Raw genomic sequence first — 26,890 nt, forward strand, 5'->3', positions numbered from 1 at the left:
GGACGGTTTTGGAAGATATAGGCCTGCAGGGAAGTGTTAATCCCCTGCAGGCTAAGAAGAAGTGGGACAACTTAAAAAAAAGATATAAAGTATGTGAGTTTTACAAGTTAATAAACACATTTGCTGACATTTGTTTATCTGATGGTGTTTTTTTTTGTACTGCCATGATTGTTTTACTCTGCCTTTAGGATTGCAAATACCCAGGGTCAGGAGAGGGAGTCAGTGGGAAACCCACTGCTGCAACTTGGCCATGGTTTATTATAGGTTAATTTATATATTTAAGCAGTAGCTCACTTCAGGCCGTGATATATGCTCATTATATCACAGCTAAGGGGGTTGTCGACCCTCCGCGAAGGTTACCAAGTGTGGCAATATGAAAGAAAAATACACACTCTAATTTAAATAGTTTTTATTAGTAAATACTGATGTTCAAAATAAAATAGTCCCTCCGTTGCCTTCTGCACAAAACATAGTGCAAGATGGTTGCTATGCAACAACACTAACAGCAAGCGAACATATTAGACAGAGAGCGTTGATCCATTATTTGGCTGTTTATTTACATTGATGTGTATGTTGCTGTTTATTGTGCAGCCACTGAAAAACTGTCCAACATCAGTAGCATGGCTTACGTGGTCACTTGTATAGGTTGAGGTTGTTCGAGGCTGTTGCTTGGCGTGGCGAGAATATTGCTCCACTTTCTCCGGTCGCCGAGATTGGACTTCCAGCTCTGGAGAGAGCTTTCGCACCTGTGGCCACTAACGGTCATAATTTCTCTGCTTTGTTTCAAGACCCGCATCAGAAAGCTTTTGAATGGTGGTACTTTTCCAGTTGGTCTACCTGCTCTTCACGTAGCTCTGCATGTCGTAGTTTAGGTGCTTTTTTTTCTGGAGATAGGCACTGCTCAATCCACTCCTCCATACTATAGTAAGACCCCCCCGGAGGTCGAAGTTAATCTTAAATGTTTCCATTTTATGCTTTGTAAGTTTGTTTCGTAACGGAAGAAATTTAAATATATTTATAAAACTGACAAGTCAAATCAAGCAATCTGATTGGTCGATAGCGTTTTTGCGGACCTCTTTGATTACAGATTTGAAAACATCGTTGCTTGCTTTAAAAGTAGCACAATTCATTATGTTAAACCTTCAAAAGTATCTAGATATCCCTGCCCTACAGATGGAGCACTGAATTTCAGACTCCAGCTTACAGCTTCCTGCCTACGGCCTGCCAAAGACCAGTATAGAGGAATGTTAAGCCCTCCCACTATTTTCCAAGAGGGCGCTGCCAGATTTTCAATTTCAGGTTTTAACCAGGAGATGGCGCTTCATTCACAAATACAGAAAGACAAATTTCATGGACTTTCAGTTGTGTTTTGAAGAGCATTTGAACACATCAATATTTTAGATCAACTAAAGTATATCTAATCTTGTAATTCAATAATATATAGTCTCTATATATTAAATAATCATAATTATAATGTAAATGTTTACATTACACTTCTTTATTTTTTATGCTCATACTTTTACCTTTACAATAGTTTGCTTTAATATGCAGTATATTTTTTGTATATTTTTGTGTTTGCTTCCTCCTGTATGATTTATTATTATTATTAATATGAAGATATTATTAAGATAAGATGTTACTTTATTGATTGAACATTTTAGTTTAGAATGTGCTGTCCCACGGTAATTCAGAAGGCTCACAGGTCACATTCCGACCATTATTTAAAACAATAGGTGCTTTCACACCGTCTACAGTTTGATTTGTATAGAGGGAGCTCTGTCAGTTTTCGAATTACCCATTTGCTTTCGGGGAGCCCTATTTTTCAGAGCACATCCTGCTACTAAATATGTCACACGCGCGCTCTGTTGACTGGCGCAGCAGCGCGGATGCGATCAATTGCTATAAAAACACTCTTCTACTAATACAGACGGTGTCACTATGCCGGCGGATGTGGCCGTTGTTGAAGCCTCTTCAGGCTCCGCATCGGCAGGCCTCTCCCTCGGTGTGGAGCTGTCAAGCTCGGCCCTAACACCGCTTACAGCCGGCCAACTAAAAGTTGTTTTCCGTTCACGTTGTCATTTTTAGACTCCTTCGCTTCTTTGCTTGTGATATCCAAAAGCTGTGACGCTTGGCTGTTTTCGTTTTGCCATTTTTTTTATTACAAAGCCAGAGTTAAAAAAATATCAATATGAACCTTTCAAATACCGCGCTGGCATCACCGCCATAACCATAGCAACGTAAGTAAGAATGCAGCGCCGCCACGTACAGATGGCAACACCCAGACATATTCACAAATATAAAACAAATATTCAGAAACTGTAATGAACAATAACTATTATTTATTTCAAGAACTGTTATTTACAGAAACTCAACATTTCTAATTTGTGTGACACAAATATGCACGATTGTTTTGGGCTCCCCCTATTTATCTCAAAGTCAGCCTTCAGGGGAGCTCCCTCCCTCTTCGGGGGAGCCAAGCTCCTCCTAGCTCCCCCCCCATTTCGAACAGTGTCTGTGGCTGAATGGCCAACGATTAGGTGCGGCGCATTTATCATAGGTGATCAGAGCTAACTGCCTGCCGTCAGATTTCATTTAAAAAACAGATCTGATTTTAAGACTATTTCTGAGCTCATAACGAATGATAAGAATAAGAATAATGCGTATTGAACTGGTTTCATTAATTATTGAGTTTATTTAATACTAGAACCTCCAATCGGGTCAATTTGTGTGATGTGTTGTTGTGTGTGTGCAATGTAACTTTTTTTCAATAAAATATTAAAGTCTCCCAGTCCCTGACTTTTCCTGAAAGTGTGTTATTTAGCACCCTATGTTGTTAAAAATTGCATTCTAATAGCGGGATTTGACGGGTTTAGGTAGGCCTATACAAAAACCTCTGGCGGTTCTAGTGTTAAGGTAATTAGGTACAGTAGAAGCCCTTTTTTTATCAGTAACGAATTTAGCAGTTGAACATAAAAGTCAACTAACTGAGGGTCACTTGCAATGACAGTGTTGTGTCTAACTGTAAGCTTGTCACTCAGAGTAACCTACCGTTAATTTAGCTGCTGGAGAAGAAAGATCAAGGGGGGAGGGGGGAGAGAGCTGTGGTTGATGGGCCATTAGTTGTTTAAATACACAGCTGAGAGCTGCCGTTTCATTCAGACTGTTTAAAAAACTGTAACAACGGACTATTTTTCTTAGCGGATGCATGTCAATTTAAATCAATACATACAACTATTTTTTAAATCAATACATACAACTATTTTTTAAATCAATAAAAACATTTTCTAAATCCATAAAAGCATTTAAATTAATATTGGGAGTCATGTCGTTACTTTGTTGAGAATGTGGCCGTGTAATAAGCGGGATAATTTGCAGCGACTTGTTCCTAATGGGGAAAATAACACCCGTCATGTGTGTGTAGAGGTGTGTGTGGTTAAAACACTTTCATGAAGTGAAGGAATTTCCTTCTATAAAACAGCTGTGGGCAGCAGTGAGTGTCACGGACATGAATTCATAGATCAAGGCAGACTGGTGCACACACACTCTCCTGTCCTGCCAGGCGACACGCTCGTTCTAAGCCGCGTCCCTCACTCACATCCCAAGCATCCCCAAAAAGTGTATTATGTTGTTACATCTCAGATGTTATGTTTCAGTTGTGCTCTGTCTATGTTCAGTGATGCAATCTTGTCACCTTTCGGCGAAATTCGCCGTTTTGAATCCAAAATAAGTCGTTTGTGTGATTCATGTAGATCTGCAATAAACATATTTTTGGGGTATGGGGGGGTCTGGGACCCGGAGTAATCTGCGGCCGTGAGCTGTTATGTGCCATCATGACACGCATGGTGTTCTTTTTTTATATATTATAATCAGTGCTTGAATTGGAATAAAAAAGGTGCCAGTACTCTAAATCAGCAACAAGTATTTGGCACAAAGTCATAGTATATCCTATAATGCTGGTGGGTTTGTCTCTTTTCTGTATATTTTAGAAAGGCTCACTGTACTTAAACAAAATGACTCAGGGTGCATCTGAGATTAGAGGGGGTGCAGTGATAAAGTGCTATTTTTATAAGTGGGGAGTGGACCTGACACCCTATAGTCTAGGGGGGTCCGGGGGCATGCTCCCCCGCGGACTGATTTGACTCCTACTGGCTGGTTAAATGACTCCTCGTCCCTGAGACCACTACCAGTTTTTTGTGCCATTTTGCTGGATTTATTTGTCAATAGCGTTGCTGCACAAAGTGATAGCCCCCTAGTTTAAATCTACTAACCAAAAAGAAACATATGGAGATGGGTTACTATTTGCAAATCTATTTGGGAACAGTGGGGCCGGGCCTCAAATCTTATAGGGGGGTCCGGGGGCATGCTCCCCCGGTAAGATTTTTTTTTAAATGTTGGACTTAAATGCATCAATCTGGTGCATTTTGAGGGGGAAATAAAGAGACTACACCCATATGAAACAAAAATGTATACATTTAAATAATCATAAAATCATAAGTACATGGCCATAACCAATAACATACAATATCCAATATGAAAAAACATTGAAACTTGTTTATTTATTTGTTTTTGGTTCATTTATAGTTGTGAGTGTGTCTGGGCTCCTGAATCAGCCTCTCCTGTTTCCCTCCTCTCCCCCCTGCTCCTCTTTGAGGCAACAGCAAAGACTAGTTTTAGCTCTCAACAAGTTTCTTACCTTTTTTCACCTAGTTAACATTTTGTTTGTATTATTCATGCATATTTTACAAATCACTACCTCCTCAAATGGAAATATGTGTTTACATAAATGGTGACCGAACCGTTTGAGACCCACTGAGATAACTTAAACTAAGTTAACTATCTAAACACTCAGAGTAATTTACCTCACCAGAGCTGTAGTTATCAGCCTCTCAGTCTGACAGCAAAGGACTCTCTCTCCACCTTGTTGTTGAAACAGCTCCTTATATCAGTAAGCGCAGCTAGCTAGCACCAGATGCTAACAACAATACACGTAACCGGTGCGCGCGCTTTCTCGCTCGCTCGCGCCACACATACACCAACACACACCCTCCCGAGCTTGAATGACACACAGAGACCAATCGAGGGCATTAGTATGATCTGTATGAAAGCGGCAATGTCGGCAGGCCACGTCATGTAGACAGCCAGTCACCCTCTGTGAGGCAGAGTCAGACCCACATTTGCGCTGCGTTGCGTTCACAATATATACGTATAAAAAAAATCCTCAGGCCAGCAGGCCACTTAACAGGCCAGGCCATTGGGAAACCTCCCGGTCCCCCCCATGGCCAGTCCGGGCCGTCATGACTCCTCCGCTTCGCGTCGGGCCGAACCACGCCCCTTAGCTGTGATATAATGAGCATACCAAGGCCTGTCGTGAGCTATTGCTTAAATATATTGTACTTGAGTAAAAGTAGAAGTACTCAGATATTGTACTTGAGTAAAAGTAGAAGTACTCAGGTCTTGTACTTGAGTAAAATTAGAAGCACACAGATCTTGTACTAGAGTAAAAGTAGAAGTAGCCTACTCAAATCTTGTACTTGAGTAAAAGTAGAAGCACCCAGGTCTTGTACTTGAGTAAAAGTAGAAGCACACAGATCTTGTACTAGAGTAAAAGTAGAAGTACTCAGGTCTCGTACTTGAGTAAAAGTAGAAGTACTCAGATCTTGTACTTGAGTAAAAGTAATAGTCCCAGAGTGTAGGAATACTCTGTTACAGTAAAAGTCCTGCATTCAAAATGTTCCTCAAGTAAAAGTAGAAAAGTATTATCATCAACATTTACTGAAAGTAGCGACAGTAAAAGTAGTCATTGTGCAGATTGGTCCATTTCCGAATAATATATATGATATGTTTTATAATGATTGATCATGAAAGTGTTCTCAAAGCTGGTAAAGGTGCAGCTAGTTTGAATGACTTTGTATACTGCAGGGCAGCTTGTGGATTTACTCCAGGTGGAACTAAAGTCTGATTTAACACTTGATTATATTTCACATCATTCATCCACATCTATAAAGTAACTAAAGGTATTACATACATGGAGTGGAGGGAAAGTACAGCATGTACCTCTGAACTGTAGTGGAGTAGAAGAACAAAGTAGCAAAACATTGAAATACTTAAATAAAGTACAAGTATCTCAAAATTGTGCCCAAGTATAGTACTTGTTGAGTTTATGAACTTAGTTACTTTACACCATGTGACTATAAAGATAGAAAGACTTAAGCCTTGCACAGAGGCATGAAAATACATTTTCAAAATGCTCAACAGTGCTGCCAAAATTATAAACTGACTGCTACACAATTAAAAATAAATGCTTTTATATATTTCTATTAGATGTGACTCTTTGGCATTTCTGTTATTATTAACACTGCTGCTTTAGTTGTTCTGACTGCTAAAATCCTTTGTTATTCCGTGGGGTGGGGGAGCCGGGGGCTCGGATCCTTGTCACCTTTTTCATACCTGATGAGTTTGCATCCCTGTATGTTAAAAAGCCTCAGTCACCTTAATTCATGTTATAAAAACATCTCAGGTCAGTAACACTCAAAGCTAAATGTGCAATTCCATGTTCAGCTATGTTACTATTTATAATGTTATTGTTGTTACATCAGAAGATGTACATATTGAAATGATTTCTTAACTTACAGTAGGCTATTTTTTACAATGTGTGTTGGAAGGATTTATTAAATTACAATGAATATTGTCATTGTTGAAGGCTTTTAGAGAAGGGTGAACTATAAGCCTGAATTACATAACATTTTATACCTAAAAACATAAAAGCCACAATAAATAAGTCACAATTATTGTTGTTATTTTTACCTCCCGTATTGCTTTCAACCCACCAGCTTTTATGGTGTTGTTACGTCACTAACTGTAAGCTTGTCACATACAGTCTATGGTCACTCAGAGTAACCTACTGTTAATTTAGCTGCTGGAGAAGAAAGATCAGGGGGGGAGGGGGGGAGAGAGCTGTGGTTGATGGGCCATTAGTTGTGTAAATACACAGCTGAGAGCTGCCGTTTCATTCAGACTGTTTAAAAAACTGTAACAACGGACTATTTTTCTTAGCGGATGCATGTGAATTTAAATCAATACATACAACTATTTTTTAAATCAATAAAAACATTTTCTAAATCCATAAAAGCATTTCAATTAATATTGGGAGTCATGTCGTTACTTTGTTGAGAATGTGGCCATGTAATAAGCGGGATAATTTGCAGCGACTTGTTCTTTATGGGGAAAATAACACCCTTCATCCAGATGAGGATCCCTCCGCTACACTTTGGGATCCTGATCGACCGACGAAACTCCATTAAAATATACATATTTTTGGTGAATTACTGAGTTTAGGCACGTTAATAACGTTTTAATGACGTTGAATACAGTATATTCATATGTGTCAGTGATTTCATGTCAATTCGGCGAACATAAACATAAATGATCGTGGTGAAGATGATGATTAAATTAGGATTAAAAATCGAGAGCCGGGCTGCATTTCCTCCCGTTCGTTTTTTTCGAATAACAAAATTATTTTGTTAAATAACAACATGTTGATGTTTTGTAAATGATTACATGTCTCTTATTTAGCACAGTAGTATGATATCCGTGACATATGGATCTTAACAAAGTTCCGCTGTACATCCAGCGTACTGTATCTGACTTTATTTCACATGAGCTCCAGTGTGGAACCCCACTGCACCTCCCGGTGGATCAATGATCCATTGCAGCTGGCTTCATTATAAATACATTTATCTATCACGGGGGCGGTCTCAAGTCAAGCTGGAGGTTTTCCCTTGAGCGAGGGCAGATCACGTACCAATCACGGCCCTCGCGTTTCAAACTGTCCGAAATGAATCGCTCCATCTGTACATCCAGCGTACTGTATCTGACTTTATTTCACATGAGCTCCAGTGTGGAACCCCACTGCACACCCTGGTGGATCAATGATCCATTGCAGCTGGCTTCATTATAATTACATTTATCTATCACGGGGGCGGTCTCAAGTCAAACTGGAGGTTTTCCCTTGAGCGAGGGCAGATCACGTACCAATCACGGCCCTCGCGTTTCAAACTGTCTGAAATGAATCGCTACATCTGTAATTCCAAAGGAACTGCACACTGAATATGTTTTGCCGTTTGATGTCTATGTCTGGACCGCTGCGTCAAAAAGGAGGGTTTCTGCCCCGTTACTTCTCCGCTGCTTTCTTGTTCCAGTATGAAAAGCAAACTGCAGGCAAACTGCAGGCAGTTTGCTTTTCAGCCCAACGGTCTACTGTTTTTCTCAGATGCGGAGGGATACTGACTTGTTGTGAAAAGTAACTTACAATTCTACTCGTGGTATACGCTCAGTATATCACGGCTAAGAACCAATCAGATTGCTTGATTTGACTTGTCCGTTTTATAATATATGGTTATATAGTTTATTATTTATTATTATAGGCTAATATTAACATTACTGTTAGTTAAAAATACAGTACATATATATTTATATAATATCTATTAATATATGATAATAGATATAAGTATCATTACCTGGAAATGGTCTTCCATTAATCGGAAGTGGATGGTGCGCGTGTTGCGACCCTCGGGAAAATAATTTAAACATATTATATAACACCAAAATAAGTACAGCTAGATCTGACTCCATATTGAACAGTTTTGAAAAGAGTTTTGAAAAGAGTTTTGAAAAGAGTTTTGAAAAGAGTTTTGAAAAAAGTTTGAAAATATTTTGCCTAGTGTCCGAAATTATTACCGGCACTTGTGACTGCAGCTGGTTGCTAGGTGACGGGGACGGCAAAATGTAGTGGTAACTGCCGGTGACGTACAAGGACATGCTCCTTAGACCGTCTCATTTCGCAGTCCGCGGAGGACCCAAGCTGGGTCCTCCGCGGACTGATTTGGGAATTGGGACACAGCTACGGTTTTCTCATAACTTCAGTGAAATTACTTCAAACAGCCTAGAACTTCACAGGTTTGGTAATGATGCAGCCATCAACGCATCTAAGCGTAGTATGGGGTGTCATCAAATGCCGTTGCCATGGCGACGGACCACTCGCCATGAAACACGATGTGGCTGTAAGTCCCATCGACACGGTCCAATCGTCGCCCAATCTTCACTTTTATATCACCGGTCCATGCCTCAACAGCTCTACGACAAATCTGAGATCTCACCATATGCCGTTTCCATGGAAACGCATCCCTCGCCATAAAACATGATGTCGCTATAAGTCCAATGGACACGGTCCAATCGTCCCCCAATCTTCACTTGTATATCACCGGTCCATGCCTCAACACCTCTTCGCCAAATCTGAGAACTCACCATATGCCGTTTCCATGGAAACGCATCCCTTGCCATAAAACATGATGTCGCTGTAAGTCCAATGGACACTGTCCAATCGTCCCCCAATCTTCACTTGTATATCACCGGTCCATGCCTCAACAGCTCTACGCCAATTCTGAGATCTCACCATATGACGTTTCCATGGAAACGCATCCCTCGCCATAAAACATGATGTCGCTATAAGTCCAATGGACACGGTCCAATCTTCCCCAATCTTTACTTGTATATCACCGGTCCATGCCTCAACAGCACAAAAACACTTCAGAGACATGTTTTGTATATATCTGAGACCTATAATGTATTAATGAAAAACAGTATAATAGGGGACCTTTTAAAAAAAAAAAAAAAGGGGAAATCCTCCAGTATGAGGGCTTTTTGATCTTCTCTGTTCCATCTCATTTATAATGAATATCTTTGGCTTTCAGTGTTTAAGCAAAACCATCTAGGGATGGGATCATTTAAAGATTATCAACTTTATCGAATGCTTCTTAATTTTCATGTAGCAATCCGACTCACTTTTGACAGATACCAAATGTCAAAGTACTCAGAATACAAAAGAACTAAATCGGGACATCCCTAACAGAATATTACGAGAAAATGTTTTACTGCATGAGATTACACCCCTTCTCTATGTATACAGGGGTAGACATTAAGGGTAAAATGCCACTGGCCCTCCGGGCCGGTGGAATTGTATTATCACTGGCCCCACCATTGTAACCACTGGCCCGGAGCATTCGTCCAAAATAAATCGACTTATAATGAAGAAAATGAACACATTTGTTGCAAAAGTAATTTATGCACTAACTACATTACTACTTGTACTACAACATTTGAATAATCAGTTCTTCCTCATTTCCTCAATTGTTCATATTTGGTTTATTAAAATAATGATATTGTGGTCATTGTTAAAAAATGTCAGCTATTATTATGAGTATTATTATTTGTATAATGCGCTTTCTGCCTTCCTGTCATTAGGAGTTAGAAATGTAATGGCTATGTAATAGATTAGATTAGAACCTTCATTATCCTAAACTGCTGGGACATTTCCCTAAAGCCAATATCTTTTATATTTTCTACTCTTCACTTACTTGTCAGCATAGGTCGGCATTGATGTATAGAGCCGACAGAAGACCTTGTTTATATTGGCATCATATTGAGAGGTGCAGTGACGTGTCCTAAAACCAGGAAGTATAAGCTGCTGATTTCCTCGACAAAAAGCAATGGGATTTCTCCAAAGGGTTTTGGAAGATAGCTGGAAATAAGGTCTGTGGAAAACAAACCTGTTTGATAAATGCACGTTTTGTTCAGCCGGATAATTTCCACATGTCTACCCTACTTTTATAATTTTCAAATCATAAATCTAATCGATAGATTATAAAAGGGTTTTAGGACGCGTCACTGCCCCACTAGAAGCCAACTCCATCGATCAAGCTGGCTGAAACTTTCTCTCCCTCTTCTTCTCATACTTCCTATCACTCTCCTTTAACTACTCCGGTGACTTTCTTTTATTTGAAGATTGTTTTTTGCCCGGCGCTTGGCCGGTTACCGCTGGTATTAAAAACATTAATGGCGAATGGTTAGGTGGCGCGATAGTCTGTAGTGAAGGAGCGCGCTCCCGCTCACGGGAGCCTGCTCGCGCTCCGCTCCAAACAGCTGTTTGCTTTTCACCCTACAACGACAACCGACTCACAAAACGCTATGTTGTAGCATTAATAAACGAAACAATTTAACTAAATTGCAAGTCAAAATACCAATAGCACAGGACAATTCTTTTTTTTTAAAGCAATATTTTTTGTGGCCCGAGCGGGCAAGTGGAAAGTACGTTATGCTGGCCCGGGGTGTCTAAATAGTGCTTCCGGGCCAGCGGGCCAATTATAATGTCGAGCCCTGGTATATACCAAACGGTTAAAGGATGGTGAAATGGCTTTCTTGTATTACATCAAGGTCATTGCAATGCATTTTTTAAAAATCTTTTATCTGACGTTGAGGAACTGTGTAAAATACAATATCTAACTAAACTTAACACAAAAAGTAAGGACATTTGTGTTGGGTAGATTATTTCTTTGTTGTAACAATGCTTCTTGGCAATAAATCTTATGGCGCATTTACACTGCAGGCCTCGCTCGGCCTCGCTCGGTTTGGTTAGGCCTTATTAGGCCCGGCTCACTTTAATGCCGCGCTCACATTACAGTTTAGGAACTGGGGTAGTTACTATAGTAACGCAGTGTAGGCGGAGCCGTGACGTCATCTTCAATGAGCGCCCCAGTAAAACAACACAGCCGTTAGCTCTTAGCACTCAGAGCTCACAGCTCTTCATATCTGTTCAGAAACTAGACAAAAGTTAAACAAGTACAAACCACAGACTGCCTGTGTCATGGCGAATACAGTCGCTGGTTTATTTATGCCTGTATAGGCCGTTGTTGTGAGTGTGGACGGTCGGAGCATATATAACGTTAGCTTAGCCAAGCTCCATTTAGAAAACACGCATTTTAAAAGGGTTTTTCGCCTGCCGTCTGTCTGCAGACTTGTCAAAGCATTAATTCATGGTTTTTACTAACCGGTATCAGTATGTTGTTACTTCGGCATCATTTTGAAACGTGTATTACAATTAAATCACGGTCAAATATGTTCATCTTGTTGTAATTGTAGCCCCCTTGCCAGCGATTCTCTCTCTAGTTTAGCATACTCAGCCCGACTCAGCCTGGTTGTTTCTGGCCCTAGAACCACGATTTTATTGGGCCAGAAAAACTGTGAAAAAGTACCCCCGGGCCGGAACTAGGCCAAGTGTAAGCGCAACCAAAAACAGGCCCCGCACGGCTCGGCACGCTTAAAGCGAGCTCAGCGCTGTTGTGTGAATGCGCCATTATACTGTTGGGAAGCATGTTTTCTTACCTTTCAAATGGGGCCACATTTGTGAGGAACATGCATTTGTGGGATGAGCAGCAGAGCTGAGTATGTGGGTTGCGCCCATGAAAAATGTGACAAATCTCCTCTGCCAATGCCAAACAGCAGCCACTCTCCAGTCTTGTACGGCTGCTAGGAGGCCTGCCATGACTGGAACCTCAACATGTGGAGGAACATTATGTTCAGCCATGAGTCCAGATTCTGCCTACGGCACTTGGATCGTAGGGTCACAGTGTGGAGAACACGTGGAGAACCTTTGCTGATTGCTGCACTGATAGAGTACCATCTTTTGGTGGAGGCAGTGGGGTGTGGGGGCAATCTCAATGCAGAGAGATATCGAGATAACATTCTGAAACCAGTTGCATCCCCGAATCTCAACAGTCTGGGATCAAACTCCTCCTCCAAGAGGACAATGCTCGCCCCCACAGAGCGAGGATTATCAGACACTTCTTCATGCATGAGGAGAAGAGGCTGTTCTGGCTGTGTATGGTTCTTCCACTCGCTACTCAGGCTGCTACATTGTTCATAAATACATTTTTGCTAATATGTCTTGATTCATCAGACTTCAATCATCCAATCCACCAAACCCAAACAAACAAGAGTCAACAGTGAAAAAAAAAGCTGTTTGGAGTTTTGCCACATCTTTCATGGGTGCAACCCACATACTCAGCTCTGCTGCTCATCCCACAAATGCATGTTCCTCACAAATGTGGCACCATTTGAAAGGTAAATAAACAGGGTTTCAAACAGTATAAGATTTTTTTGCCAAAAAGCATTGATGCAACAAAGAAATAATCTACCAAACACAGATTTCCTTTATTTTTGTGTTAAGTTTATATACAATTCCTATTGCGACATCCCCCCAAAAATTGTGTGTGTGTGTCAGTATTTCCACTCATTTTTAACTTTGTTTTGTTCATTCATCCAGTCTTCATTTCTAAATTCAAGATCCTGTCAGTTGGTGAAAGACCTGACGACAATGACCCAGAGAAAGGTGTACCGGAGGCAGGGGTGGGCCACGAACCAAAGAAAGATGACAAAAAAGTCTCTCAAAGTCAAGATGGAGAAGATGGGGGGGAAGTCCGTGGGGAACCATTCCTGGATGAGGACGGAGACTTCCACATCACACACCGGTGTGTAAACACCTCCTGCTCTGTGTGTGTGTGTAGGGGGGGGGGGCTGTGTAAAACGTCAGAACCAGGTGTTCCCTGCATTACGCATCAAGTCTGTGACATTAGTTTGGTACCAAAAATGTTGCTGTTTCTGCTTTTTGTAATTCAGCCATGCACCGTGTTGTGTGCCGCGCAGAAACACACCTGGGGGTTCCTAATGGGGAAAAGTGTGTTTTAAGTGTGTGCCCTCTTCAGAGTTCAGAACCAAACATTTTTTTTTTTTATTCTTAGAAATGTGTCTGGGTCGGACTTCAAACTTTGGCATATTTTCACAGAAATTATACTTAGTAAACACGTTTGACTGATATATTTGTATTCCATTCACTTTTTATTCCATTCACCCAATCACATTCATTCATACTTTTCCTCTGACTCCCCAGGCAGAGAACAAACCTTCCGGAGAGAAACAGTCGAGAACTGGTGTGTCCCATCATCCTGCAGCAGGCTGACCCTGAGCTGGAGCCAGAAGAGGAGCACTCAGAGGATGAAGACGATCAGGCCTTCGACGACATTATAAAGATTGGTGAGATCCTCTGTGTTATTCTAAAGTGGGGGCATGGGGAAGTTAATCCTTTGGTATGGCATGAGCCTCTCCAACACCAAATAGCCATGAACGTGCTCATTGTGAATTTGGTCAAATGTAATTAAATGCATGAGCAATCAAATGAAAACATAAGGATGGTGGTTTCTTTAGAAATTGTGACATTTGATCTTCTTTTAAACCCTAGATGAAACCAACAAAATGTTGCTATATTATTATCTATGTAACAAAAAATGAACAGGGGTGCCAACTCAGGAAAAAGCCTTTCCCTCGTCACTCCTCTCTGGGAACTATTTAAAAGATAGGCTTGTGCTGCGTGTACTACGATGGTCCACCTTAACAACTGCACAGGTTTAATGTGTAGTGAGAGACATGGATTCTGTGTAAGCTTGGCCTCATTGACAGAAATTATCATTTTAGTAGTTTTAAACGGGCTCTTAAAGTGCTCCTATTATGCTAATGTCACACGCTAGTGTGAGGTTCCTTTTTTATATACCAGCAACTAATTTTCACCGTCAAAGAATAGAGTACCACAGGACAGATTTTAGGTAATTTATTATAGCCTACTCAATAAATTACAGTTTATATACTAAAATAGATCTATAAAAATGGTTCAAAACAACAAGGTAATAATACAAAGGTAGAAAATACTAGTTAAAATAGCTAAGATAACACTTCCAGGTAAAACTGGTTGGAACCGAGACCAAGCAGAAGTATTGTCTTTAAAAATACTGTCAATGGCAGAGTCCAGTAATATTCCACACGGGGGGAAGGGCTTGTCACCGAGTCAATCCGTCAGGACTCGCTGCCTCGTCCTCCTTGTCGTCTCTCCTAGGCTCCGCCTCTCGTCACTCCTCGACTCTGCAACACTGATACGGCGGGGGTGAGAGAGAGAAAAAGCCCTCAGTGGCGCAGACACAGTCGCTCAACGGTAATAACACCAAAGACAAACAGCTGGGTTTGCCGGGTGACTTCCCTTTAATAAGCTGTTTTCAAGCGTTGTATGTGGTCTCCTGAGGCCCGATTGCTCCCAGTGTCTCTGCCGTCTTTCCTCTGCTTCCTGGTTTCCTTTATCTTTCTCTTCCTTCGTTTCTCCGTTCTCCCGTTCGTTCCTCTCCTTGCACCTCTTCCTGTCTTTTTCCTCCCTTCTCAGCTCTGTCTGATTGCTTAAAAGCAAAATGCCGTGCACTATCGGCAAATGATGCGCCATGGGGGTTTGTCCAATCAGACGCAGCCGGTTTCGATAATACCAATAAATGTCAATCCCAAGAAATACAAACAAGATTCACAGATAAAATCATGCAATAATCACTCCATTAAAAACCACACAACACAAGTAAAACATCATGCAATGATCGTTATAAAATCACACCTTAGAATAATGTTGATTAAAACCAAACTTGAATAAATAATTAAAAAACATGCACATTTTGGGATTTCAGGCCAATAGAATACTGCCACTCCGACACAATTTTTAGGCATATATTATGGGTCTCAGATATATACAAATATATAAAAAACATGAGGGTGATGATGAAGTCTTAATGCTCCTAGTAGATGCGGATGACTTGCCAATTCTTCATAGACATGGCGGTAAAAACTGTAAATAAACACAATACAAACTTAAATAGCTTTCCTGCATTCTTTACAGTGTTTATGACAGTTGTAAATAAATCGTTTTATTATACAAACTAATCAAATATCTTTTTAACAATATCATTCCTAACTACAGAATTCAATTCCTGAAGAAATTGCTAGTGGGAATGCTTTATGCTGAAAAGCTGATGCTAAATTGCTATGCTGAAATGTAATGTGTAAGAAAAAAGTGAAGAATTTAGATTGAAATGATACATGAACACTGGGGGCTTGAATGTGTGATGAGTAGGGGTGTAACGGTTCACAAACATTTCGGTTCGGTACGTACCTCGGTTTTTAGGTCACGGTTCGGTTCGGTACGTTTTCGGTACAGCAGAAAAAATGATCACAAAACATAAACTATTAGTTTTTGGTTTTTAATTATTATTAAACTGTGAATATTCACTCAAATAAATACAAAATATAATAAAATAAACATTAAGGTGCAGCATTTCGATGAACTGAAATAATCTGTATTTGAACTGTACTGGACTAGTACCTAAGCAGCCAGTTTGACATTATGACTTGCTTGTCATTGTATTTTCATGTTTTTTTAAAGACAAATTAACTTTGCTAACATGGCAACATAAGGATATTTGGCGTTTGTAATAGCTTTGGCTCAGTCTAAACTTTTTGCGAGTGGTGGAGGCTTAACTGCTAGTGGGAGTTGGGTTTGCACTTCAGTCTTTTTTCTTTTGGTACCGGTGATATTCACGTTCGGGTGATGCCTTTTTCAAATGAGTGTGCAAGTTTGATGTATTGCCAGCCGCGTAACCAATTTTAGTTGAACAATGCCGACAAACGGCTTTGGTTCGTCCACCTGTCTTTGTCGTCATCCTTGTACGTAACTGCGAAACCAAAATGTTCCCAAACCGGAGACTTCAACGATGCTGGTGGATTTTCGAGCTCAACTTTATCTGCGTTCGCCATTTCGACAGTTCCTCAAATTACTGACTACATTTGAACGCATCCCTGTGACCAGCTCTCATAGTATGCCTCTCGTCCAATGAAATTATTTGGTCGTTTGACTCGTTGAACCCAATGTGAGCAAATTACTCTGAATGCTGCGACGCAGCACCTGAGATTACTTCCAAAAAGTTGTTCACGTTCTCAATTTTTTACGTTTAACGTTATATTCATTCGGTACACTTCGGTACACACGTGTACCGATCAGTACGTGTACCGTTACACCCCTAGTGACGAGAGAAGAAAATAAAGTAAAAAGGCTTGGAAAAGCAGCAGAATATTTGGACTGCAAACTTTTGAACTAACTTGATGGTGAATGATCTGTTGCCATGCCAACGGTTTTGATGACATCCCATAATACGCTTAGATGCGTTGTTGGCTGCATCGTTAACAAACCTGTGACGTTTTAGGCCATTTGGAGCATTTTCACTGAAGTTATGAGAAAACCGTGTTTCATGGCGAGGATTGTTTTGCCATGGCAACGGCATTTGAAGAAATCTCAAAACTGTCGCATGGATGTCTTCACGGCTGGACTGTTAGCACACATGTCTTAATAAAAGATGATGTCGCTCCATGGAAACGGCATATGATGAAACCCCATAATTGACGTAGAGCTGTTGAGGGCTGGACCGTTAACCATTATCTGAAGTGTGGTGCTGTTTTGACCCTTTTCAGAGGCGTTACGACAACATTGTGTTTTATGGCGAGGGATGCATTTCCATGGAAACGGCATATGGTGAGATGTCAAATTTGACGTAGAGCTGTTGAGGCATGGAACGGTGATATACAAGCGAAGTCTGGGGGACGATCGGACCGTGTCCATTGGAATTACAGCGACATCGTGTTTTAATGGCGAGGGATGCGTCTCTATGGAAACGGCATATGATGACACCCCATAATTGACGTAGAGCTGTTGAGGGCCGGACCGTTAACCATTATCTGAAGTCTGCTGCTCTGAGCATGTCAGTTGAAGTTATGACATCATTGTGTTCCATGACACAGGTGTTTATAGAGAGTCAAAGTCCCGCCCTTCTACTTCTGACCCATGGGACCTTATTTCGGAAAAATTATGTATTGAAGTCAATGAGGAGAGAAAGATTATCTTTCGACCCCGTTTGAATCGTGCCATGAATTACACATATGTTTTAAAATCTTAACAAATAATTTCCATGTCAAAAAAGTCTGTTTGTCATAAAACTGTTGAAACATAAGACTGAATAATACGCGACTAGAAAGACTACAAACCCCTGAGTCGCGTAAGTGATGTCATTAACGTTACACATTACACTCGTGTTACTCACCGAAACCTTGTAAAGCCGTTCCCGCATGTTGGCTCTTACGGAACCGACTAACTCCCCTTTTGTGTATGTACAGTTCTCAACATGGACAGACTTGTAGTGATTTTCACCTCTTGTAATACTTTTCGCACTCTAAAATCTGAAGAAGTTCTCTTTACCAAGGTCTGAACAATGTTTAATATCTCTAAAAGTAAGAATCAGATTTAAAAGTTGTATTACATGAATAATGTCAGAAAGATGTGTAACATTTTAAAGTTGGAATGAGGTTTTTGAGTGAAAGTATGAAGGAGCAGTTAGCAGTTGAAGTCGCATGAAGATTGTTGAAGTCTTAAGAGTCCTCCATTGACTTCCATGTTACAAATGTGATGAATTATGGGATGTATCTCTGGAATTATGAAAGTTATGTAAAAGTAATAGCCATCGATTCCCAACCGAGCTGAACGTTTTGATGTTTGAACAGAGTTTCTGCGATGTTCAATGTGGGAGAAGAAGAGGCGCAAAATAACCCGGCGGAATAATAAAGAATTTTGTGCGTAGCAGATAGTGGGAATGCTGTGTCAGCATTCCCACTAAATAAATGATCTTTAACATGAGTTATGTCAAATAGACAAACTTACAGCATTGCCTCTAGGATGCTCCTTGTGGATGGAAGCAAATTACATTTAGAGAAATACACTCTGACCATGCCGTTTCTACCGCTGAAACCGGAAGTGATGATACTATAGACCGGAAGTGTCGCTAATAACAACAAAGATAAAGATAACATGACCATTAGCACTCCTAGTGCTGACTTTATCAACTGCAAACAAATTATAACATTATAAAATGCCTTTAAGGAAGCACACACATGCTTGCTAATGTAAACAAAGACCATATTACATCCAAAACAGTCGGGCATTATTTTTTTATTTTTTTTACAAATATTTGTATTGCAAACAAGTCATAATCCAGCAAATGACAAGAAGTAAGAACAGTAATAATCATTACAAAATAGTACAGATGTTACAAATAGCAAATGAAGACAATAGGGATCATTACAAAGGAAAAATAAAATAAAGTGATGTATTGCTCCATATTGACTTCTGGGTTCGTAGAGAGTCCTTGTTTACAGGTTTTATGTATTTATTTGAACCCCCCCCCACCCCCCACCCACAGGTATGGTTGTCCCCAAATAGTAAAATAACTGAATAAGTCAGATAAAATCATAAGTAAAACATAAATAATAATAATAATTAAAACTGCAGTCGCACTTGTGCGCGCAGTGACGCGCACGGGCCCTCGCGTCCGTGCGCCTGTCGGGGAGGGCAGCCGGTCGTCCCGGCGTCAAGCAGACGCGCGGAAGTCCTCGGAAATTAGCGTCCCGGGTCCTCCGGCAGCGACCCGGAAATGGATGTCGGCGCGCCGTCTCGAAGGAAAACTAATTTCTCTAAAGGCTCGTCGAGGATCGATTTTCGAGGAGGCTGTCTGGTGGTGCCGTAACCGAGGATACACTGATTTAGAGGAGAGAGGAGTCTCTCTGGAGGAGCTATAACCAAGGGATGTATCCTCGATCCGTCGATTTCAGCCAACAGTGATGTTTAAAAGAGGTGTGACGCATGGCTGGACTTATGTCAACGAAGCACAGCTCTGCAACTGTTCCCGTTGTGATTATAAGTTATTTGAGATGATAAAATGTGCATCAGACTTTCTGCCCTTTACCGTTTGTTTGCTTACTAATTACATCTCCCCTGGATGTTAGGCTATTTCTTTTTTTAATACAACTGCTTTCATTGTGACGCAATGTTTACAGTGAGAACAGCTGCTGAGGTCAGTGCAGAAACAGAACAGTGTGTATAATATATATCGCTCAATAATATATGTAACAGGCAGTCCACATTTCACACTTTATTTGTAGGCTTTAGGAGATATCTACAAATAAACAGTAGGGTTAGGGTTAGGGAGTGTATAGGTGTTTGTTGTAATGAATATGCCCCCAGCAAAGGGCTTTGTTGGACTAACAGTAGGTGTGTGTGTGTGTGTGTGTGTGTGTGTGTTTGTGTGTGAGAGTTGATGTTGCAGGCAGACAGGCAGGTGTCAGTAGGTTATCTGACATATAAATCGTCAAAAATGGTACATTCTCCGTTAGCTTACGAGCTCCCCGTTTGAGCTAGCAACTATTTTCTTCGCAATTTAGCATCATATTGGATAGGGGTTGAATTTATCCTGGATTGGAATTTTTCCGATCATACCCCTAGGAGGAGTTTGCAAAAATGTCCTTGAAATGTCTGAAAAACGCACATTTTTCCAAATGGCCGACTTTCTGGGGGGCGTGGCTAATGAAAAGCAATTTGAAATATGTGTGCAATTATAATAGCAATGTGTATACAGCGTTTCGTGAATATCGGAAAAAATATATGCGAGTAGTTTATAGTAATTTGTGACATGTAAATCGTCAAAAATGGAACATTCTCCGTTCGCTTAGGAGCTCATTGTTTGAGCGATCAATTATTTCTTCGCAATTTAGCATCACATTGGAAATGGGCTGAACTTGTCCTGGATTGGAATTTTTCCGATCATTCCCCTAGGAGGAGTCCGCAGAAATGTCGTTAAAATGCATGAAAAACGCACATTTTTCAAAATGGCTGACTTTTTCGGGGGCGAGGCTAATGGAAAGCAATTTGAAATATGTGCTCAATCATAAGAGCAATGTTTATACAGCGTTTCGTGAATATCAGAAAAGCTATATGCGAGTTGTTTGGAGTAATTTGCGACATGTAAATCGTCAAAAATTGTTTATTCGCTGTTAGCTTACGACCTTTACGATTGAGCTATCAAAAATGTTCTTCTCAATTTAGCATCATATTGGATAGGGGCTGAAGGTGTCCTCGATTGAAATTTTTCCGATCATTCCCCTAGGAGGAGTTGGCAAGAATGTGCTTAAAATGCATGAAAAACGAACATTTTTGAAAATGGCCAACTTTGTCAGGGGCAGGGCTTATAAAAGCAATTTGAAATATGTCCGCAATCATAAGAGAAATGTGTATACAGCGTTTCGTGAATATCGGAAAAACTATATGCGAGCAGTTTGGAGCAATTTGCGACATGTAAATCGTCAAAGATGGTGTATTCGCTGTTAGCTTACGACCTCCACGAGTGATTTTTCAAAAATGTGCTCCTCAATTAAGTATCATATTGGATAGGGGCTGAACTTGTGCTGGACTGGAATTTTTCCGATCATTCCTCTAAGAGGAGTTCCCAAGAATGTGCTGAAAATGGCTGAAAAACGCACATCTTTCAAAATGGCCGACTTTCAGGGGGGCGGGGCTAATAAAAGCCAATGTGAAATATGTCCGCAATCATAAGAGCAATGTGTATACAGTCTTCTGTGAATACCAGAATAACTATATCTGAATAGTTTGGAGTAGTTTGGAGTCATTTGCGACATGTAAATCGTCAAAAATGGTGTATTCGCTGTTAGCTTACGACCTCCACGAGTGAGTTATCAAAAATGTTCTTCTCAATTTAGCATAATATTGGATAGGGGCTGAACGTGTCCTGGACTGGAATTTTTCCGATCATTCCCCTAGGAGGAGTTCGCAAAAATGTGCTTAAAATGCATGAAAAACGCAAATTCTTCAAAATGGCCGACTTCCTGGGGGGCGGGGCTAATGGAATCTATTTACAAATATGTCCGCAATTCCATGAGGAATGTCTGTACCAACATTCGTGAAGTTCTGAGAAACTATATGTGACTACCACACAATAGGGAGCGCTAGTGAGCAGTTTTTTTTTAAATTACGTTTTTATTTTTAAATTCTCGAAAAGGTCGTGGGCTCTGACGTGTGTCCCAAGTTTTGCGTCCAAAGCTCATTTTATGCTATCGCAATAAAAAAAAAATGTATCGGCCACGACCACATTCTGAATTTTTTGCGACACTTTAAATCTGAGTTCGTAGTCACCCTGAGAGTATGTCTAAAAAGATAATAAATATAATTAGTCCATCCGCTCTTGAGTTATAAATTGGTGGTGTTTTTGGCGCCCCCTATAGTCCAAAATGAAAATGCTTCGGTGTGCCTATTCCCCAAGAAAGTCTGAACCTATTTACCAAAATCTGTGTTGTTTGAATACATTGTTGATGAGTTTTGAGCATTTCTTTCTAAGTCCCGCCTTTTTGCGAGTACGTTTTGATTGACGGCGGCAATATTTATCGTCCTAACATGTTCATTTTCTACGGTAATGTGTTTGACCCTCCACCGATGCTGGATATGAAGTTTGGTGTTGAAAAACTGAAAATTGAAATTTAAGTGAATATTTAACTGTTTTGAACATTATGCTAATTTAGAAGAAAATAAATGTAGGCGGAGCTTAGGGTTCCAAGAGGATTATTTGTAGAGCAGGTCCACCCGGATATGTGTGTGCAAAATTTCAGGTCATTCGGAGTTACAGTGCGACTTTGTAAATTGATTCCGAAATGGGATTTTGATAGGTGGCGCTATTGAACACGTTGGAACATTTTAACCCATTGACTCCAGAATGTTGCAATTTTTACCGGTCCTGGCGGTCAGCATCCTAAATGCCTCAAAAACAGGAAAGATTGTGACTAAAAATAATAATAATAATAATAATAATTCCACCAATAACAATAGGTTTCCTCGCACTTCGTGCTAGGACGCCGTTGGGTCCTAGCACATCGTGCTCGGGCCCTAATAATAATAATTCCACCAATAACAATAGGTTTCCTCGCACTTCGTGCTAGGACGCCGTCGGGTCCTAGCACATCCGTGCTCGGGCCCTAATAATAATAATTCCACCAATAACAATAGGTTTCCTCGCATTTCGTGCTAGGACGCCGTTGGGTCCTAGCACATCTGTGCTCGGGCCCTAATAATTCCACCAATAACAATAGGTTTCCTCGCACTTCGTGCTAGGACGCCGTCGGGTCCTAGCACATCCGTGCTCGGGCCCTAATAATTCCACCAATAACAATAGGTTTCCTAGCACTTCGTGCTTGGACGCCGTTGGGTCCTAGCACATCGTGCTCGGGCCCTAATAATATTTCCACCAATAACAATACGTTTCCTCACACTTCGTGCTAGGACGCCGTTGGGTCCTAGCACATCGTGCTCGGGCCCTAATAATACCACCAATAACAATAGGTTCCTCGCACTTCGTGCTAGGACGCCGTTGGGTCCTAGCGATCCGTGCTCGGGCCCTAATAATAATAATACCACCAATAACAATAGGTTCCTCGCACTTCGTGCTAGGACGCCGTTGGGTCCTAGCGCTCCGTGCTCGGGTCCTAATAATAATACAAATAAAAAAGAAGAAGAAAGTCGAAAGCGAAAACAGTCTGTAAGAATCCGGTATAAAGGAAGAAAACAATAGTAAAAATTGTCATCTTGGTGAGGAAAAAGGGTTTCATTGAGAGGGATAAGGAAATATAGATGAGTAGTCAAGGGCAAAAGACAAAGGGTCATGGCGGAAGAGCAGTAATATAAATGGTCACTTTTATTTAATTTATTCCCTTTCAAAAAGCTACCTGCGACTCGGCGTCAGAAGTGATAGGAGCTCTTTGATAAGGCCTTATAGTGGGTCCCAGGTAGTACGGAAGGATTTCAGAGATCCTTTTGATGAGAATCTTAACTTCTCCATCTGAAGGCATTGTAAGACATCACGTATCCACTGATCATGTGTTGGTGGGGAAGCATGTATCCATTTTAGGAGAATAGAGCGTCTAGCTAATAGAGTGGTGAAGGCAATGCCACGGCTTATAGTTATGGGCATATTCTCAGATGGAGGAAGGCCGAACAGTGCAGTCATAGGATTAGGGTCTATCTTTGTGTTAAAGGCCTGCTCAATGGTTCCAAATATTTTTGAATAAAATGTGTCCAGCCTCGGGCAAGTCCAGAACATGTGCAGATGGTCAGCTGGGGATTGATTGCATCTGTTACAGGCATCACTCCGATCTGGGAACATTTTAGCCAGCTTAGCATTAGTAAAGTGAGCTCTGTGGAGCACCTTGTACTGGAGTAGGCCATGTCTAGCACAGATAGATGATGTATGGACTAGGTTGTGAACATCACTCCATTGATCCTCGGAAATGTTGCCACTTAGATCCTCTTCCCAGAGCTCCTTAAGAGGTAGACCCTCCAGAAAAACGCGTGCAAAAATCCTTGATTATGCGGGCTAAATTCCTTGATTATGCGGGCTAAAATCCTTGATTATGCGATTAAACATGCGGGGGTTTTATGTGATTTTATGCGGTGAAATTGCGGGAAGTTGCGAAATATGCGGAAAGTTGCGAAATATGCGGGGAAAAATAATTTAAAAAAAATTAAATATTGGGCTGTCTTATTTATTCTCTCTCACACACAACCTGCCACTAACGTTAAACCCCTTTACTATTCAATTAAACACATTCAATGTTTATTTACTGTAAAAGTAATTGGGCTATTTTAATCTCACACACACACACACACACTTCTCCGCCTCATTCTGTTTTCATTTACTCGTTCGTTATCTGACCAGCTTCAATCTTGTAGGCTACTCACTTCGTTTCTTGTAGCCCTCGAAAGGGTTTTGGATGTTGATGCCTTGTTGAACGTGAGTTGTTTGGCTTTTTTGTCCGCAGCAGCAGAAAGCATTTTCGAATGTTTGAATGAATCAAAGTGGGTCGTCACCGTCGATTTTCTCTTATGCTCCAACACACAGCTGCACGGGGTGCAGAATAGTTTCCCCCCACTTTTTGCCCGGTCTTTAGTAGAAATGTTCGTCGGTAAATGAGATGGATTAGATTTTTTCATCTTGGTGTTTTCTCTATCGTGTGAGCTCCACACGTTCACTCTATACAGTGTTGTTTACATTCTGTGATGCGCGAGCTGATGACGTCACGTCAAGACGAGTTAACTTTTTTTCTTCTCAATTTTGTGTGGAAAAATGCGGGGATTATGCGGCCTTTTGATAAATATGTGGCCTTTTAAAAATCTGCGCCATTTTGCTGATTATGCGGTAAATTCTGCGATCGCAGAATCGCGTTTTTTCTGGAGGGTCTAAAGAGGCACCATAGGGTCCGGACTCAAGGAACCAATCTGACCATAGAGAACTGAAACCAAGCGCTTTTGATCAGGGTCGAGTGTGAGAAATGTATCAATTGGCAATTCGGGGGGGGGGGAAATTGCTTTTGGATGAAGTGCCTGATTTGGAAAAAACGGAAGAGGTGACTGTTAGGCAGGTTGAATTTCACTGAAAGGGACTCAAAGGATGAAAAGACTCCATCCTCGTAAAGGTCATTAAGCGTTGCGAGACCATTGTTCGGCCAAACGCGGAAGGCCGGGTCAGTACACGATGGGGAGAATAGGTGATTGTTTGAAATTGGGGCGTGAACCGAAGCTCTATGTAAGCCGTGCTGTTTCCTGAATTGGAGCCAAATGCTTAAGGTGCTAGTAACAATTGGGTTACTCAAATGTTTATGGGTCGCTACAGGGAGCTGAGAGTAGATTATCGAGTGCAAAGGAGCAGAAGAGGACAGCTCGATATGTACCCAAGGTGAAAGTTTATAGTTAGCCCAATCAAGGAGTTTGTTAACATTAGAGGCCCAGTAATAGTGGCGAAAGTTGGGGAGCGCCAGGCCCCCTTCTGATTTTGGGAGTTGGAGACACAACCTTCTAATACGCGCAGGCCTGTTGTTCCAGATGAACGCATTCAACTGCTTATCAAGATCAGTGAAAAAAGATTTATTGATGCGCACTGGGATGTGTTGGAAAAGGTAAAGAAACTTTGTTAGGATGACCATCTTTATAAGGTAGATGCGACCCGCAAGAGACAGGGGAAGGGAGTCCCACCTAGACATATCAGCTTTGCATTTATCTAGTAGAGGCTGAAAGTATTTAGGGAACAGGTCTTTAAAAGAGTTTGCAACAAACACCCCCAAGTATTTGAACTCCTCCACAGCCCTTTTAAAGGGGAATAGGGATTGGAGAAGTGCCTCTGCCATTTTATTTACTAAAAATACTTCGCTCTTTTGAATGTTTAGTTTATAACCTGATACACGGCCAAATTGATCTAAAATCGACAGTATGGGGGGGAGAGAGGATAAGGGGTTCAAGATCATAAGAAGAAGGTCATCAGCATATAGACAGTTTATGAACCATGTTATGATGCGTAATGCCCTCAAACCTATCATGGCTTCTGAGCCAGATAGCGAGAGGTTCAATGGCTGTATGGGCATTATTTCCTGATAGCAACTTTCTGAGTGCCGTGCAGTGGCGTCGCCTGGCCTGGGCATTCGGGGCTAAACGCCCCAAATGTTTTTTCTGTAGCCCCGGACAATTCTCCCTCAATAATATAATACATTGACCGTGCTTTACGTGAACCTCATCATGACACAAGAGTGGACGGCAGGACTGTAATTTCCCGTGTTCAGTGAATGCAACAGAGGCATGACACCAGACCAATCAGAGAGTTGCATGGAAATAAACGTGTGCTTGTGTCATTCAAGCTCGGATCTGTCTGTGTGTGGCAATAGCGCATTTAGTGTGATCAAGAGAGAGGGAGAGGGAGAGGGAGAGAGAGAGAGAGAGAGAGAGGGATGGGTGCCAGCCGGGACCGTGTTGTTAGCATCTGGTTAGCTAGCTGCACTAACGGACATAAGGAGCTGTTTGTTCCACAACAAGCTGGAGGAGAGTCCTCTCCTCTCAGACTGAGAGACTCAGGTGAGCTAAAGGACTCTGAGTGTTTAGATAGTTCACTTTAGTCTTGCATTCACACCTAATAGTCGCTTCTCAGGTGCGCACCAGGCGACAGTTTGTTCCATTGTTTCACCTTTCAGAAGGTTCGGTTTGCGTTCACACGGGCAAAACTCAAACGGACTATAAACTTTAAACACAAGTCATGTGCACGGAAATGCTGTTCAACCATTGGTCAGACATTAAGGGGTAAAAACGTAAATCCCGGCAATTTCTACCGGAGCCTCCGCCATGGAGCATCGGCACTTTCGGCAGATTATTCTCATGCTGCTGTTAATCTGGAGATCAACATACACTAGCGGCCCGCGCATATGATTATATAATCAG

General features: G+C 41.2%; 1 protein-coding gene across 5 annotated transcripts in view; it reads left to right on the forward strand.

The window, feature by feature from the left end:
* Positions 1-26,890, forward strand: part of mettl22 (methyltransferase 22, Kin17 lysine) — a 118,568-nt gene that overhangs the window by 16,155 nt on the left and 75,523 nt on the right. For 3 of the 5 annotated variants that reach the window (XM_079643033.1, XM_079643034.1, XM_079643037.1), the window contains exons 3-5: positions 2-89; positions 13,177-13,361; positions 13,781-13,923. In XM_079643033.1, the coding sequence (XP_079499159.1) occupies positions 2-89; positions 13,177-13,361; positions 13,781-13,923 (416 nt within the window). Of the gene's footprint in view, position 1; positions 90-13,156; positions 13,362-13,780; positions 13,924-26,890 lie in introns of all 5 variants that reach the window. The other 2 variants (XM_079643035.1, XM_079643036.1) reach the window with 1 other exon arrangement.

The sequence above is a fragment of the Notothenia rossii genome (genome assembly GCF_949606895.1).
Source record: "Notothenia rossii genome assembly, chromosome: 8".
Classification (NCBI taxonomy): Eukaryota; Metazoa; Chordata; class Actinopteri; order Perciformes; family Nototheniidae; genus Notothenia; species Notothenia rossii.